We start from the raw sequence: 18,555 nt of genomic DNA on the forward strand, positions 1-18,555 counted from the left end.
TTAATTGGTATCATGAATCAACAAGCACAACAAAAAAAATCAATACAAAATGCTGAGATAATTCCAACCCTACCACCACAACTGCCAACTTTGTAGGAAGAAAATTCATTTAATAAAGTGAGGAGGCAACAGATCAGTGTGTGCAAGACGTACCATATGATTCTCGAACTCCAATAACGAGCTGGGAGTCAAAAGCTTCTCCTAGCCTTTCAGCATGAACTAGCTTCATTGCACTGTCCTGAAGTCTGTTTTTTATATTTGAAAATATGGATTCATTCCATGTATCTAGCATGAGCTGCATGAAGAAAAGGAAGAAAAAAAAAGACAACCTGTTAGAAAGGTACATGCAGACCTAAGTTCATGCAAAAAAGTACAAGACATTAGAAACAGAAATCAAGCAATTTATAATGTAATTTTCAGGTCCTACACAGCAGTTCAGCTATGCCAGAACCTGATGTTGCTCTGAACTTGTAATACAAGCCATATTCAGCTTACATTCTAAACTTTATGTAACTGGACAGCTAAGGGGATCAGTCTTGAATTCATGTATTCACTCCGTAATTCTCTATTACTTATAGAGTTCTTCATAATCAGTCAAGTAACCTTCCAGCAATACAATGTGTCAGGAGTTGCTATATCAGGGGTACTTTTGAGGCAAACACCCAAATATAGTTCACCATTTGGCAGGCATAGCCTTAGACAAAACTAAAAACTCAACTAACACCAAAGTTACATGAAGAGAAAGACTGATGGATTTATATTGCATTTATCCAACAAGAAAGTTCAGTATGCACATAATGCATCTGTAGTTTATAAAAAACTCGGTATCTCATCTAAGCACTGCAAAGTTTTAAGATTAGTTATGGAGGCTCTTATCAAAATCCTCATCACTCAATGTGCCCCTTTATACTCCATTGTGTGATTTGTTATTTTTGGTGACTGCTGCTAATGCTGCTGCATCCCATGAGGTTTGGTGCAACAAAGCTCTCTGGCAGTACAGCCCACTCACCTTTCGAACAATGCTGTCTTCCACGTTGGACTTCTTGTTGCTGCCCTGCTTGCCCATCAGAGTGATCTCTAACTGACAGAAGGGCTTGGGCAAAATGTCGCACTGGGTGAAGAACTTGCGCCACTCCACGATGTAGGCTTTGAGTAGAGCTGTATCATCCTGGTGACTCAGCACTCTCTGCAGGTGAGGCGAGCAGATGAGGGAATTTATTAATCAATTTATGCACAAAATATGGGCTCTGTTTATGCTGAAAATAACTCCCCATATAAAACTCAAATATACGCATATATCAGACTAAGGAAGTCTACATATTGAAGTGCCATTTGGTTTCTTGAAGCAGTTATTAACCCATGTCATATGGGTCATTTCTAAAGGGCAAAGAAAGACAGCAGTAAAAAAGTACACACTAAGTTCAAATTTTCTAAATTAACCTCTTTCTCTCTTTTTAAGTCATGGGCAAGTAAAAAATTAAAATATTTGGTCTAAAGGCATGTGGTGGTACAACCATATTAAAAAAAAATTAAATCAACATAAACCTGTAAGGACTGCGTTATATTCTATACACTGACAGGTTTTGATTCAATGGCATCTACTAACCTTTCATTAGACCCAGACAGATAGTTAACACCTATATTTTATTAAATCCTGCAAACTTAGCTATATTGTACACTGGCTATCATAATGCCAAAAATAAAACCTGTCTATCAAATAACAGACAACACAAACCACATCAAAAGGCCTCAGCTCAGCATAGCATTTATGTATGTAAGCAGGTAAGCTATGGAACTTAAAAAACAACATTTATATGCCTGGTTTTAAAAAGGCCTCTATAAAAAATTATTTTCCTTGATGGAAAGCCTTAGTGGTGTAAATCACTTCACTAAAAGGATAAAATAAAAGTGTACAGAATTTTTCTAAACCATCTAAACCATTGCCACAGGATGCTTTAGAACTTTTTTTTTTAATTTCACAACTCCCTCCTTTAAATCCCTCATAGCAAAAGATGTTCTCTGTAGTATGTGTTACAAACACAAGAACTTCCTTTGAGTCTATTGACAGTGCCACTCATTTGGAGGGAAGCCCATAAAACTGGACAGCTGAGCTTGCTGAGTTGATAGCACAGATATTTGTAGTACACTGTACATATGGCTTCTTTTAAGCCATCCATGAACATGTCAAAATAGCACTGAAGCTATATAAACTTTTTTTTCAGACAGTAACTTCTTATGAAAAATTCTGCCTTTTGAAGTTTTCAAGCAGAAGAAAATTCCGTAAGTACTGCTGGATAAACAAAAATAATGCTGTGTTTTATTTTTTCTAAATATACCATAAAAATCACTGCCCATCCCAGCTTTAAGCACTGTGAGAAAACAATGAGCCAGGCTCAAGGCTCTTCTTTTTTCAATAGAAATTTGCAGGGTAATTATGATCTCCAGAACATCACAAAATTTCAAACAAAAAAGCAATGCATTTGATCCAACAGAAGTCAGAATTATTTGGCTATTTTTCTAACAATGTGAATAAAAGTTATGAAACATTAATAACTTACTGCTTGTGCCTGTTTAATAAAATCAAGGATGTCTTCCTTCAGAGCTTGATGGATTTTTGCTGGACCTTTATCATCCCACAAGCACACTGCATGTACATCTCTAGAAAAAAATTTATCCACCTTTTAGTAACAGCTACTCAAAATTTAATGGCATAATGTATGAGGCTTTAACAGTCATAATTTCAGCATGTCTAAGAAATTTATATGTGTTATTGAACAACGCACAGCTAGATCCCAGTGACACATGGGAGAAAGCATGTTTGGGGAACAGACTGAAGCTTTAAGAAAGGTCCTGGAAGCAAGTAACTGCAACCTATCTAGAAGGCTATGGTCAAGAAGATGTGTAAGGCAATTCTGTTTTCAGTACCTATTCAATAATCCTTATTGAATTAAGGGCAATTTTTAAAGCTTCTTTTTGACATTACTTGCCAATAACAGCATTACTACTCAGCCCATGCTATTCTAAAATGCTATCATTAACATGCAGCCTTCCCTGACAGTTTCACAATCCAAGCACTACAACATCCTACAAAGGCAATAGACCGTCCTCATGAGAAATTTGAACCCTGAGGGATCAGGTGATTTAAAAAACGATTCAGTTAGTTTAATAAGATCACTCAACACATTTCATGGAAGTGGTAGCATTTTCAAGTGAAACACTACTGGAGAAAAGTTACTAAATAGCACTGCAAAGCAAAATTCTGAGTTTTAGCTGTCATTCAAATGAAATTTTTCCTACCTTACAGCCCAGTAAGTGTATCTTAACTCCTATTCTTTCCATACTGAAGACTAAATAAAGCAAGTTACACTCCTAACCATATATCATATATAACATGGCTTAGCAAGCCATTTTTGACTCATTACTATCCTCTGGTTCTTCTTCTACCTTTCAGTAACAAGGCCACATCTCTGCAGAAAAGCACCCCTATAGTCTAAAGCTATCACTTCGTTCCTATTAAATCAATACACTTATTTCAATACAAAAGCAGCTTTTTCAGTTTAATCGAAAAGACAAAACTCACAAGTTGCTTTGACACAGATTAAAGGTGCTGGGGCCAAGTTTTACAGAAGTCTAACCCAACTGGTGGGACTTACACAACATTCACAGGCAGAAAAGGTGTTACTGTATTTAGAATGTCACTGTTTCCTGAGAGCAGTGAAAAAAAGCAGTACCAGGTAATTATACTCACAGGGCATGTAGAAGACACCTACAGATTTTGCATTTTTATTAAGAAGCTTAACAAAGAACAGTGTCCAAAAATATAAATCTAGGGAAGTAGGATCCTTTCCCTCAATAGCTTTAATTTAGCCATGAAGTTACTTAAGTTCTATTCAATAACTCAGCTACAAGAAAAAAATAATAAATATTAAGTTTTCATTCCAATGCAGAATTATTGAACTAGTTATTAAAAATTAAAGCAATGACTCAGAACGGAATTTTTACCTTAACTATACCATGTCTGGCAACTACTACAGCAGAGACATTGTAAAATATTAAAACCACCACATGTTAGATTACCTTTCCTCTTGGCTGGCAGAAAAGTGTGACAAGTGTATTAAACTGGGTGTAAAAAGAGTCACTACCCATCAAAAAGAGCAATAAAGACAGAGTGCAACAAGACTGCATTTGAAAAAAACTGTAATTGTGACAGATTCTAAAAACCAAAAGAATACTCTGCAGATTTGAATTACGACTACATTAGAGGGCAAATAACTCCATTGAGACAAAGATTATTTTAGATATACTTTTGGTCTTTCTTTTGCAACTTACTTCCATATCATGTTTTCAAAAATCACACAAAAAAAAAATCACCTAAGCTTCTGGAAAAGCATCTTCTTGCTTTTTGGAAGGAAGAAAATGGCAGGGTTTATAGAAAGCACATTAGTACCAACATTGTCTGAAAATTCTTATACTTCATTCTTAGCATAAAAAAGTATTCAAATTAATCTGTTAATTCAAGTTAAACTGCACCACCCTGTTACTTCAGTTATTTTAGAAGAAAGCCATTCAAATCAGAATAATGTAACATTCTGCAAACTGCCTTTAAATTAATTTACTGACACAGCAGTAAACATTTTCTTTCTAATTCTAACAAGAAGTTTGTGGGCAGGTATAAAACTTGTTTACTGAAGTCAAAAGCTCTGCTGTTCTTTCTCCACCCTATTTGCAAAGACCTGAATCCCAGCAAAGCTCACCTTCTACACACTTAGAGTGATGTTGGCACACTTACCCCTTAATAAAACTTAAACTAGTATTTTTGTTCTGTGTTTCCAAACAATCTGTGTCACATAACTTCTGTGTGTATCAGGAGTAGCTCAGTAACTGTATTCCTATCATGCAGAAGGATGCAAGATACAAAACAATTACTTACGAAAACAGATCGAACCATTGCTGTTTCGTGACAGACTCCTGACGAAGAAGTTTCAGAACGATCGGGCGCATGAAATCCCATTTGTCTTCAAACTGAAGTGAACCTTTATTCTAAAAGAAACAACAAAAAAGTAATGTTAATAAACCAGTATCTTACTTTGTCTTTTAGGATTGCAGTTTATACAGTTAACATAAAAATATTTTCTCAGGTGTTCCTCATAAGCCAGCATTTAAACTACACTACCACAGCTGAACAACACTTTTCACAATAAGTACTATTTTAAGGAGTGACAGAGCTATTATTTGGTTCAAAGACACTGCCAATTTCTTCATTTAATCACTGCATTAGCTACAAGCAAAGTTCTAGCAAGCGTTCTTCAGCTGTTAGTGCAGTTATACACAGACAACACAGATGGTATTTGGAGCAGCTTCACTGTTCCAACCAAGATACCAGCAATGGAAGTCAGGCAGCAGTTGCAAACCTGTCTTCAATAAATTACCCTGACCAGAATGGCAGCCAGGAGTCAGGAATGGTATTGTGGATGCTACCAGGTACCTTTTTTCTCTCACTGTGCAATTGGCATCAGCAGCAAAGAGGGAGGAAGGAAGCAGAGTAACGCAGGAGCTGCTGCATCGCAGACTCCCTTCCTGTGGTTAACTGGCCACAAGACCAAGACTACCGCAGATAAAAATTATTTACTCCATGATGAAAAATCTAATGCCAGGTGGACTTTCCAAACTTATGATACAAAATAAGAGGAAAGGGGAAAAAAAGAAGTGCTCCCATATAATTCTGATTATTCTAAAAAATCTCACCACAGTATCCAGGCTAACTTTCATTATTTAGAAAATCCAAACAACACAACAACTTTGAGAGAAAAACAGCAGCTCTACCACATTTGTTGTGATTCTCTTTGCTTAAAGCTCCACATTCTAAAAAGAGAAATCTGCAATTAAAAGAATACACTGATTGAGAGTTCTGTGGCAGAAAGACTACTGCTTCAGTTAACTGCAGGGCTACGTTCCAGTGCACTGTTTACTTCTGAACAGATCATTGTCTTGGCTAGAAATACTACATTCGACACAATTCACTTCAAATAGAGCAACTAATACAGTCTAACTGCTTTAAATTCTGATAAGTGCACTGTTCTGCAACTAACATCTCTTCAGATAAACAAGCACAAGCAGCACACAATGTTCCCTCAATCACCTCCTTTTGATTAATTTCTACATGGAAATTTACAATTAAATCTGTTATTTAGTATTCAGAATAAGCACAGTTTGGCAACCATATCTGCTGGTGTTCTCAAGTTTGCAAAGATACCTCATCTTCAAGCTATAAAGATGCAACAGGCACCACAATAACTATTTTTACAGCCACAGCATCTGAAGGTCTCACAGCATTGTGGTACCAACACAGCTTTCATGGAATCAGCCCCTGTTGATAAAGTGTATAAATCTTTCAACATAAAAAAAAAAAATTGTTTGCCTATTCAGAGACAGTTTTACCTATTCTTTCCCAGTGCAAAAAAAGAAAATTTGAATGCATCATCTTTGAAAATCATCAACTAAATGCTTCTCCTATACAGAACCAGCTTTACTATTATTTCCTAGTGTTTGATGCATTGGTCTAATCTTTGCTAGTCCTCTGAAATTTGTTAGCTTCTACTTGCAGATACTTCTGTTCCAAGTCCCTCTTGGAACAATATTGAACATACTGAACAGTTAGAAGTTCCAGAAAAGGCATTATAAAAAAAGTAAAAGCAACTTCCTTACAAGTTTTTCTTTTGAATGAAACATCAGAGAAGACCTCTTAAGTTTTTTGGAACAGATAAAAAAATCTGTTCTGCAATTATTGAGAAGTGCAATTCTGCCCTTCACCAAAACCAGCTGAAGATAAAACCTGAATGCTCTATCTGTGTGAATAAGATTAGTTTCACTGTAAAACATGGAGAGGAGGAGGACTGCAAACACAACCGTTCATATGATTTAGACTGCGATTACCTACTTAATCCTAAGAAGCACAAATAAAATACAACTTCAGTTGTAAAAAAACCCAGTGTCCACTTGTAACCAACACCTGCCTATTTACAAAGAGCTCCTCAACTAAAGCTTATCCTGAAATCCCATTAGAGAAGTGTAGAACTTTGCTTCCTATACATAGGAGTAAATTTTTTTCCACATTTCTGTCTTTATTCTTTAATTAAGCAGAAGATGAAATAAAATTGATGGATGAAAAATCCTACTCAACTATTCTTTAAGTTCAATAAACAATTCACAGAAATATAGGATAAGCTGAGCTGGAAGGGACCCACAAGGACCATTAAGCTCAACTCCTGCCCCTGCAGAGGACCATCCTCAAGAGTCACACCATGTGCCAGAGAACATAGTCCTAGTGCTTCTTGAGCTCTGCCAGGCTGGTGCTGTGACCATTCCCTGGGGAGCCTGTTCCAGCACCCAACCACCCTCTGGGTGAAGAACCTTTTCCTGACATCCAACCTGAACCTCCTCTGACACAGCTTCAGGCCATTCCCTCAGGTCTGTCACTGGTCACCACAGAGCAGACATCAGTGCCTGCCCCTCCCTTTCCCCTCACAAGTCATTGCTCAAGACTGCAATGATGTCTCCCCTCAGTCTCCTCCAAGCTGAACACATCCAGTGGCCTCAGCCACTCCTCATATGGTTTCCCCTCAAAGCCTTTCTCCACCTTGTTGCCCTCCTTTGGACACTCTCCCATAGCTTAATGTCTTTTTTATATTGTGGCACCCAGAACTGCCCCCAGCACTGGAGGTGAGGCTGCCCCAGAGCAGGACAATCCCCTCCCTTGCCCATCTGGCCATGCTGTGCCTGATGCCTCCAGGACAGGGTTGGCCCTCCTGGCTGCCAGGGCACTGCTGGTTCACTGCTGGATCAGCCTGCCACAGACCAGGAGCCCCAGGTCCCTTTGTGTGGCACTGCTCTCCAGCATCTCATTCCCCAGTCTGCCCGTACATCCAGGGTTGCCCCATCCCAGGTGCAGAATCCAGAACTTTCACTTTTTGAACTTCATCTGGTTGGTGATTGCCCAGCCCTCTCATTTGTCCAGGTCACTCTGCATGGCCTCCCTGCCTTCAAAGGAGTCAGCAGCTCTTCCCGGTTTTGCCTCATCTGCGAACTTCCTTACTGTCCCTTCCAGTCCTGTGTCTAAGTCATTTATAAAGATGTTGAAGAGCACAGAGCCTAAGATGGAGCCCCATGGAACCCTACTTATGACAGGTCTCCAGTCTGACATCACCCAACTCCCTATAATGAACCAGTTGCTCACCCATCACGTGATGTGTTTATCCAGCTGTGGGCTGGACCATTTTTCAAGAACGATGCTCTGAGAGACAGTATGGAAAGCTTTACTGAAATCAAAAAAGATTACAGAAACGTCATTTAGGTAGATTTAGGATTCCATGACATTACAATTTTACACAGTAATTACAGGAAGAAAGGGTGCATTAAATACCACCTACTGTGTATTATTCCCATTCATTAATTCCATCTGTTAGTGCCTGTTAGTGCGCGACAGAAAACAGATTTTATAGTAGAAGAGGAGGTCCAACAGTGGCAATTCTTAGTTGTTACCAAAGTCACACATGCAATTTCTGAGCAGTACTTCCTGAGCAATTTTTCTTTCCTACTTTGTTTCCAACCCCAGTTCCAAAGGAAAGGTAAACAGAACAGTAAGGTATACCTTTGATGAAATAAAATTACTCCACTTAACAAATCTTCTCTGAAAACATAGACTACAATTGATAGTCACACCCTGGCTAAGTAGCCATTCTTCTTGTTAAATTTCAATGCTTAGAAAGACAACTCCACTTATGAAATATTTTGTTTTAAAATTAATTTCATTAGATTTGTTCATAAAGATTTAAAGTTGCATTTTAACACTAAACTTTACTTGAAATACATACTGCTTTACACATTACACTTTTCCCTGTTCTTCAATTCTACACATAAGTACTTAAACATTACAGATATAACAAGGCAAGGCAATACACCAAGACCTTCATCAACCTACTCTCCCTTTGAACCTCAAAATGTCTCTGTGGAACTCTCTATGCTGTGTAACCTCTTTATTTCAGGCCACACAGAAATTCAGCCCTGGTCTCTGCCAGATGCTCTGCACAGTATTGTAGAAAAGAAGTGTTCTCTAGGTCTTACTGTACATCTGATCTACATCTGAGTAACATCTTCACCTTTATAACTTCATTGTTTTTAGACAGTATTTATACCAAAGCCAGCTCACAGAGGGATGAAGTAGGAAATATGATGTCCTAGATGGAAACAAGCACTGTCTGATTAATCTCTGCTACAAGTAGCTGTAAAAATCAGCGTAATGCTTGTATCAAGTTTCTGCTCAAAGCAGAAAAGTAGCCACAGGAAAAGCTTTTGTATGCAACTAACTAGCATGCAACACTCCCTAGCTTCTTAAAGATATCCTAAATGGAAACAGCCAGGAAGGAACAGACTAAATACAGACTGGAAGCCTGTACTTCAAGTCAAAAAATTAAAAATCTTCAAATGTGTTTCTAGCTGTCAGTGACAAACAGTTGAAACTGATGCAAAGATAAATAGTGATCCTCATTTCATTTAAGCCCAGGGAAAAACTGTTGCTTCCTCTGCTGCTTCTTTCCTAATATCAGGCTCATGCTGGAGTTCTTCTTGCAAGGATAGACTACTGCATTTGCTGGCAGCTCCAGTAAGGCCCTACAGTAGTGTCAAGATCTGCCAGCATGGATACAGCTACAGGTTTTCTTTGTGCTACAATAAGCTGATGTGCTTTCTGCTCCACAAACTGCAGAAAAACTCAAGTGTCTTCATGCCACATGGGTGAATTGGTTTAGACTGTATCATCACTGCAAAGAGAACAAGTTACAAGTCCTACAGGGCCCCTGAAAGGAAGTACCCCTTTTTAGAAGTGTCACACATGCGTTGAGACAAAAAACTCTAGGGGACTCTGCTGGAAGTGGCTTGGTCACCTACCAGAAAGCCACTGCCTCAACGAGGGAGAGCAGCTCTGCTACAGGTAGGGCAGGCACCAGCTGAGCCTGTAAGGGCTCTTACTAAGTACTGCAGCATTTCCATCACATTACAGTTTGTTCTGTCTCACCAGGATTCAACATGACTGGTCATTCTAATTTTGCATTTAAAGAAGGCTCTCCAAGAATATGCTTCTCACTAAAAAAGAATTTACAATTAGGAAAATTAAGCACTAGTGGAGTTTAAATGATGCCCTCTAAAATTGTGACAGCCAGTCAGATTTGGATTCAGCTAGATCTGTTAATAGAATCAGAAAGGAATATGTCACTTCATTGTTTCATCTATGCGGAAAGCTGGACCAGGATGGGGGAAAACAAAAGAAAATACTCAGGTCCTGCTCATGCTGGCAAAACTAAGGCCTGTCTATACCCAACACAGATTTGATTATGCAGGCTTATTTGGAAAAGACATGGAAAAAACTTACAGATGTTAACACCTCTCCTTTCTTATCCTGGGATTTATACTGTGCCCAGACATTGCTTTTTTTTCCCCCTTAAAGATGAAAGCAGAAGTAAGCTGGACAGACTCAGATGGCACAAGGCACTGCCAGGCAACACTGACCTGGAATCAACAGTTTGCTCCTCGGAGAGCACTCTGATGAGAGGAACTGGGGAGCAAAGGACCTTACCTAGTTCCAGTTCTCACACTGGTTTATCTTGCCATTATAAACAAAGTCAAATCACTGTATAATTTTTCCTTCTGTAAAGTGGGAATCATACTTTATTATCATCGGAAAACTCACTAATTAGTAAGCTATATGCTTAATAACACTTTGAGTGACCAGAAAAGCCTATTTTAGAAGATATATCTCTGCAGCATTTTTCCTAAAACACACTGTGCATATATATTTTATTGTCAATATAAAATACTGACGACTCAAAGGCCAATGGCAAAAACATGACTAGTTAACACAAAGACTTCAGTTTGGCAAGAGCCATCTCGCCAAGTCAAGGCCTCTGTTTTTACTACTTACTGCTCTTTCAAAATAGCTGAAGCAGAATGCTGACAAATCTTACAGGCCTCTGTTTCTCCTATCTGCTGTGGGCTATCCCACCACGTGTATCATCAGAGCACGTCCTGGACTTCTGAGAAATCCTCAAATGTACAGAAAAGAGATGGTCTAAAACATTACCAAGTGGATAAAACTCTCTGAGCCCTGCTCTGAATACATCTATTTCCACAAAAAGGACACTTCTTCTTCTGAGATATTATTTTTTTCACCTGTGTTCTTGGGTTCCTCAATTTTAGATTTTTAAGTATTTTGAAGTATTATCTGCCTAAATATCTAAGAACCACTTACAGGCATAAAAAATATACAGGAATTAATTAAAATTCATTTCAATTTCAAGGAAGATTTTTTTAAACATATTTTTTTAATATAGAGATTTTTCTGAATATGAGGAAGAAACAAGGGGATAAATTACTTCTCATTTCTTCACACTTACTGTCTCAGAGTAATAAATAAAACCAGCAGATTCAGGCTAGATCTATACATCCAAATTAGGTCAGGTTAATAAAACGCAAGCAACACTTCTTCAGGACCACAATGAACTAAAATACGTAGTGCTGAACACATGTTTATATATATATCTTCAATTGTCAATTCCTCACGTTAAGAAGACAGCCTGCCCTAGGCCTATCTTAGCACTGTAGTTAACTGGTGTTTTAGAAGCACTTACTGGAGGCATTCATAACAGTGGTTTCAAGTAGGCCCATCTTCCCTGTGCTAGCATGGCCTCAGAGGCCACACAGAGTCTTCTACTCATACATACCACAAAGATCAGGACAGGCAGTCCTGAGCTCAAACCCTGGACTGTCCCACTGAAATCTTCCGTTCCAACCTGCGGCAGCTTGGGGTGACTGACATCTGCCATCAAACGTCGGGAAAGTGCTTGAAAACATATGACTACAAAAGCAAAGCTGCTTAACGTAAGCGAAAGGCCTCCGGGAGTTTTCCTTTGCAGGAAAACTGCAGTTAACAAAAAAACTGGAACACGGCAGCCACCCCAATAACGGCACCTGCCCTCAGCGAAGACATTTTCCAACTCTTTGTTTAACTTAAAACTCATTTTCCGTACACCCGGATTTTCTTAAATAAACAAAGAGAAGACACCGAGCCCTGTCTATCCGCACGACGCAACGCTGTTTCCCAACGGGGCGTGTTTGGGAAGGGAGAGCCGGGGGCAGGGAGCGCGGTGCTGGCAGCAGGCAGCAGCAGCCGCCGGCGGGGCCGGGCCGGGCCGGGCCGAGGCCGGCAGCCCAAGGCCGCTCACCTGCGGGGGGGCCCCGGGAGCAGCAACTCCGGCCAGCGGCACCCGCGGCCCGACCCTGGCCCTGCCCCCGTCCCTGCCGCCCTGTCCGGTCCGGCCACCCGCAGGGCCGCCCGGCCCTGCCGCCTCCCCCCTCCTCCCGCAGGACCCGGCCGGGCTCCGCTCTCACCTTTAAGAGATTAGACGTCGCCATGATCCCCACTGCGGGGCCTCCCCGGCCGGCAGCGGCGGCTTCTCTGCCCGAGCTCGGTTCGGCTCCCACCGGCCGCTGCCGCTTTACATGGCCCCGGGCCGCTCGCCCGCCCGGCCGGACCCGCGGCGGCGGCGGCGGCAGCAGCAGCAGCAGCGGCGGCGGCGGCGGCCTCAGCGTTAGGCTTCCCTGTCCCGCGGCGAGGCTCGGGGAGCTCGGCAGCGCTGGGACCGGCCGGGTGCTCCGCACGCAGCCGCCTCTCAGAGCCTCATGGCGGCGTCCGCCCGGGCGGCGCTCGGCGGCCGCGGCTCCATGGAAGGGGCCGGGCCCACATGATGCGGCGCCGGGAGCGGCCCCGCCGCCCAGCGCGGCTGCGGGCCCCGCCTGCAGCGCCCCCTGCCGGCCCCCCGCCCGCGCCGCCCGGCCCCGGCGCCACTGCCCTCACGGCCCCGCGGGACGGGGCTCGGCGCGGAGTGCCGGGGCGCTGTGGTTTGTAAGCGCAGAAATAACTTGACTTCTAACTAACTAACTAGCTATCTAACTAACTAGCTATCTAACTAACTAACTAGCTAACCCCGGCCCGTGCCGCCGTGCTGTCCCCGCGGGTGCTGCGGCACCGCCCCCCGCACGCCCGGCCGGAGGGATCGGAGAGCGCCGCGGGCACAGCCCCGCACGGCCACCCGCACTAAGCCGTGTGCTGCGAAGCCAAGCCGCTGCCCTACACCCAATCTCCGGCTAAGCCATCACGCTTCGTGCCAGTTGTCACAAGAGTTCTATTTACAGAATCTGTAAGTGTGTAAGCGTCTGAAGGCAGGGTGTCAGTAGGATGGACCAGGCTCTTCTCAGTGGTGCCCAGCAATCGGGACACGAGGCAATGGGCACAGAAGTTCCACCTGAACAAAAGGAAGAACTTCTCTGCTGTGAGGGTGATCTAGCACTGGAACAGATTGCCCAGAGGACTTGTGGAGTCTCCTCACTGGAGAATTCAAGAGCTGTCTGGACACAATCCTCTGCTGTAGGATGGCCCTGCTTGAGCAGTGAGGTTGGACCAGATGACCCCCTGTGGTCCTTTCCAATCTGACTCATTCTGTGATTCTGTGATCACAGCATCTTCAGAGTTGGAAGGGATACACAAGGTTCATCCAAGTCCAACACAAGGGAATATTCAGTAGGAAAAGTTTGCATTTAGGCACCTTTTGAGAAGGATTTGGAAAATTTCAGGGTTTCTTTATATATTTATATAAAACAGAATCTCACTTTTCTCTTAAAATATTTAGCCTTTGCCTAAAAATTTACCTTGAAAGAAATGTCACCAAGGTTTCTGTACAGGCTTGGAGCCCTGAGAGCTGATGCTTCCTGTTCAGCCTGGCCTGCCCTGAGTCATTAGCATGGACAGCCACACCACTGGCCACCAGGGATGGCAGCCCTCCTTTCGCCTTTCCTGCGGCACAGGATTTGAAGATAAATTCATATTGCAGAGGATAGGGACCCTGAAGTGTAAGAAAAGCTGTAAAAAAATATTTAAGAAATGTCTATACTGTTGTGGAAGTTTTGATAATGCTGACCAAATGTGGCCTGCAGCCTTAGTAAATGAATAAATTATGATAGTCATATTAAGGCCTTCTTTTAATTGAGAAGTGGAAATGAGGTGTTGAATAATGTCCTATTTTGATAAAGTTTTCAGCTTCCAAATGCTCCAATTTATGATTTTTTTCTTTGCTTTGTTATCATATGTTCTATACTATCAATATTTCAGTATATGGTATTTATTGCACATATAATGAACTCAGTTATACAGTTTTGCATATAATATATAATTATGCAATGTAGATCTCATTGTATTCTGCACTTTCTATTGCACATATATTCTGCAACAGTGCTGAAGTTAGGAGGTCTCCAGCAGGGGCAGTAAAATGTGTACATTGTGCATTTGTGTGTCAGCCTCTCCACTGCCCAGTCTCTGTATTATGTTACAGGTGTGTAAGTACCAGAGAAGCTGAGATACAGGTAAATATTCTACAGAATGTGACATGGAGACAACCATTTCTATGAGCCACTATTCTGTGAACTGATTAATTCTCTTTTGCCCATACCCTTTAAAAATGTGAGCATTTCCAATTTTTTTATATTTTTTGTTCTTTTAATTTTTAACTGTTTCCTTTTTAATATACGTTTGCTATTAATGCCACAATTCGGTGGTGTTTATAAACTGCTTTTGATACATAGAGCCAGAAGATGAACTGCTGTAGAGAGCTTCATCTCAGGTCCCTTTGATGCAAAGCTTAGACAACAGCACAAATCATTAGAATGCTGTAACTGCAAATTTTGCTTAATCAACATTGAAGCTAAATTAAGTTGGGCAGTGTTTTAAAATGCTATGTTTGAAAATGGTGGATTTCTCTGTATTTGCACTTTTCCTCCAATCTTAACAAATGTTGCCACAAAAGTGTGGGAGTACACAGGATGCAGGAGCACCAGAGTACTTTTCATGGTCTGGTCTTTTCTAAGTCCCCTGGGGCACCTGGTAGACATTATGTAACCCTTATGCTGCTGGCCTGGATGGGTCAGCAATGACTGTGCTGAGTATGAGAGTTCCTGCATCCTGCCTCAGTATGCTCTTGTGCAACAGTTATGAATAGGCTAGCCAAGGAATAAAGAGAACTTGAACATCTGAGAAGCAGAGAGACAAGGAAATGCTGGTACTTTTTACTGATATTAAAAATAGTGTGCGTCTCATTTTGCATGGTTTACACAATGACTGTAATTGCTGGGGTTTTTTTCCCTGAAGATCTGTGCATGAATTTTCTGGGAAGTAAAGACATCTGTGAGTCTTAAGGTTTTGTGGTATTTTAGTACCGCTTCAGGGTGTTTCTACAGTGCTCAGAGTTACACAATATTGTTTTATTTATTTTAATTCTATTACAAATGGATTATTAAATTCTGCTGGTAATGAAGATATTAATTATTGATTGCTTCTACATTGGCCTACAGTTTTAATCCTTTCCATGGATTGTAAAAGGCAGGGGGAATGGCAATCCCAGACATGTGCACTACTTCAAAGTGATTTGCAAGGAGCAGCTCATGAAGATTTGGATGATCAGTGAAATTATTATCATCATAATATTTTAGATATCTTGGAGTAAACTGATTCCAAGCTTTGAATGAGTTGCATCAGAGAGAAATATATGTTTTAATGACCTGAAACCACTAAGATGAACCAATAACATAAACATGGTTCTAATCTTAGTCCATGAAGGGAAAAAACATGTGGTGCTTGATTAGTCCTTTTAAACTCTTCTGCCATCAAACTAGTTATATTCAGTAGGGATGCTAAAACTTATAGATTTCTTTCAGTTGGAAATTCTTGTTTATCGCTGCTGTGGACTGTCACGACCTCATGCACAAAATGTGCTGTGAGTCACCAAAGACAATCCTTTTAAAAGGGCAAGAACACTCAGACATCTACCTGTAGCTGAAAAAAGCAGCACTGTCAGTGACCAAACTTCTATGTTTCCATTTCAACAAGTAAGCGAACACTTCTGGTGTTTACTATCTGGGCTTCACATCACCTTTTCTGTTAATAGCAATGGCATTCTGCAGAAATTGCCTGCATGTGGCAGTAAAGATTACTGCTGCTTTCACTTAAAGCAGCCCAAGGCCTTGCTATCTTAGCGTCACCAGAACCACCTATCCTGTGCATCTCAGTATGTCCCCTTTGTTCTCATGCCAACATTGTCCTTTAGCTTAAATAACCTTTCTCACTGATGTTTGTTTTTCTCTCATGTGTTTTTTAGACCACAGTGCTATTCCTTCATAGTTTCCTTGCTGGAAAACCTTACGCTTTTTATCCTGAGTGTCACTGAGAATGGTGAGGGGTGGTGCAGAGTGACTGTTCGCAGGCAGAACCTGCAGGAGGGTTTTTGTTGGGGCCAAATTCCTCCTGGGACACAGAGAAACACGTGGCATGCGTTAGGCAGAATGTGGCCATTGTTCCTCACACAAGCACAGAGTTGCAGAGAACTGCTGTGGGGAATTACATTTGATCTCCCAGTGGTTTTTGGACAGCTAGAAATTTACTGTTCTGTTCACTATGTACTCGGGGAGCTAGAGTTGGGCTGTGAAGCATGGTAGTGTGAAAGAGGATACCACAAGAAAAAACATGTTCTACTTTTCTGACACTTGTTCACATATGAATCTCTTTTTCAGTGCTCAGTAAGCTTTGCCTCTCTTTTGTTTTAAAAGCTTTTCTGAGAATCAGACTCTTTTCCACAGAGAATTGGGCAGAGAAGAATCCCAATAAAATGAACTGTTTTGATGGGATTTGACTGATTGATGGGATTTGAGACTTATGTGTTTTAAAGTTATGTCCTGGCATAGCTTGTTCTTTTAAAATATACAACATAAGTTGTATGTCAGCAAAATTACTAAAATGATCTTCACATAGAAGACTTTTCTTCCTGAATAATATGCAGTAATTATTTTTAAATTATGAACAAATATAAATTATTACTAAATAGCTGAACTATTTCCTTGGCATTGAAAACTTAACCAAAATGGACAATTCTCGAAAGTGCTGCAGAGCAGTGCCAGCCCTGGAAGGTTTTTATTACTAAGATTATGACTGGAATATTTTCCACAATTCCTCCCCTCGGTTTTAGTACCTTAATACTTAGCAACGACCACTAAAATTTCCACCTATTGCCCTGCTCACTGTCAGACCTTGGTGCCAGATATGCCTTCTGTCAGTCCCTTCCTGTAAAGAAACCACATGGGGGAGAAGGTGAAAGGGGAAAAAGCCTGCAATGTAGACATTTGCCTTTATGCAATGTAGACACTATGCAATGTAGACATGGTGCCAGCACAGAGTTATACCCAACCATTCCTGCAGCTGTGCCCCACAGGTAACCTGATCCTTAGGGAGTGCTGGGGTTAGGGAGCCAGGAGCCTGCACCTCTGTGCAGACTCCAGGTCCTTGGTGCTTTCTTTCATCCCACAAGTCCCACCACAGTGATGGATATTTCTGCAGGGTCTTAAGGGCTCTGGCAGTGGTCAGTCAAAATTCTCCCTCAGGGCTGTGCAGGGATGGAAGAAATTATCTGTCCTCCTTCCACCTTTATCTTGTGCAGCCCTCTCCCCGGTGACTGACTTTATTGCTACAGGGGGTTCAGTTTGTCCTTCCACAATTTTCATGGAGCAGGAAAGCCCAGTTTGCATAGATTGCACAGATTTGAAGCCATAGCTTCAAATGAGGAATGGCAGTAATTGAACTATAGCTGAAATGCCAGTTTTTTACCTAGACGTTGCTTTTATTTACAATGCACAGCTTTTGGGTTTGCTACTTCTACTGTTGGCTTTCTGTAGAAGCTCTTCAGCTGCAAGAGGGGCCTTTGGCAGCCTGGGATCAGTTAATCTCAGTCTGAGCTGCCCTTGTAGCCTATGAGGCTGCTGGGGGCTGCTGTCAGCTGGCTCCCAGGGAGCAGTCATCTCTCTGCTGGTTACACACTGTGCATCCATCCCTGCATCACTCAGGCCTGGCTTAAAACATTACTTTCTCTGAGAAGTAAATGAATTAAATACTTGCAAAGACAGTGATCCACTCTAGCAGCTCAGGATTGGGATTTTGAATTCCTCAGTTTGAGTTTAAATGAAGATTTACCTACCCTTCATAAAGAGCCTGCTACTCCCAATAGCCTCTGTGGGCGATGGGTGATTCCTCTTTTAGAATTTTCATTTCATTCACTTAATCGAACGATAGTCTCTAGACCCTGAGAAATGAGCAATGCAAATTTTTGCAATTGACAGTTATTTTTTGATATTTAATGATTTCTTAAACTGTCCACCATGTTTGTGGTAAGGTTCCATGCTCATGTAGAGGATAAACCCTTGGCCTTTCTTCTTTTTCTTCAGGACTGAATAAAGGCTGCTGAAATTGCTGTGCCAGCTCTGTGTAAAAAGCAAAGGTGGAGACTTGGAGGAGCTCCCATTGTGCTGGGGTCTTCAGTGAGGGAAAAAGCACTCTTCCTGGATGTTAATTATGTAAAAAGAGGGCAATGAAGCATGCACTCCCTCAGGGAGTTGAAATGCTGAGACTGAAAT

The 18,555-nt window shown here is 41.4% G+C and overlaps 1 protein-coding gene across 1 annotated transcript in view; it reads right to left on the bottom strand.

The window, feature by feature from the left end:
- CUL5 (cullin 5) overlaps window positions 1-12,810 on the bottom strand; it is a 31,780-nt gene extending 18,970 nt beyond the window's left edge. The window contains exons 1-5 of the mRNA XM_054628534.2: window positions 12,439-12,810; window positions 4,931-5,040; window positions 2,559-2,658; window positions 1,010-1,186; window positions 154-295 (exon numbers count right to left, since the gene is read on the bottom strand). Of these exons, the coding sequence (XP_054484509.1) occupies window positions 154-295; window positions 1,010-1,186; window positions 2,559-2,658; window positions 4,931-5,040; window positions 12,439-12,462 (553 nt within the window). The 5' untranslated portion in view covers window positions 12,463-12,810. The remainder of the gene's footprint in view (window positions 1-153; window positions 296-1,009; window positions 1,187-2,558; window positions 2,659-4,930; window positions 5,041-12,438) is intronic.
- Between the last annotated feature and the right edge of the window lie 5,745 nt (window positions 12,811-18,555).

This window comes from Agelaius phoeniceus, chromosome 2 (genome assembly GCF_051311805.1).
Source record: "Agelaius phoeniceus isolate bAgePho1 chromosome 2, bAgePho1.hap1, whole genome shotgun sequence".
Classification (NCBI taxonomy): Eukaryota; Metazoa; Chordata; class Aves; order Passeriformes; family Icteridae; genus Agelaius; species Agelaius phoeniceus.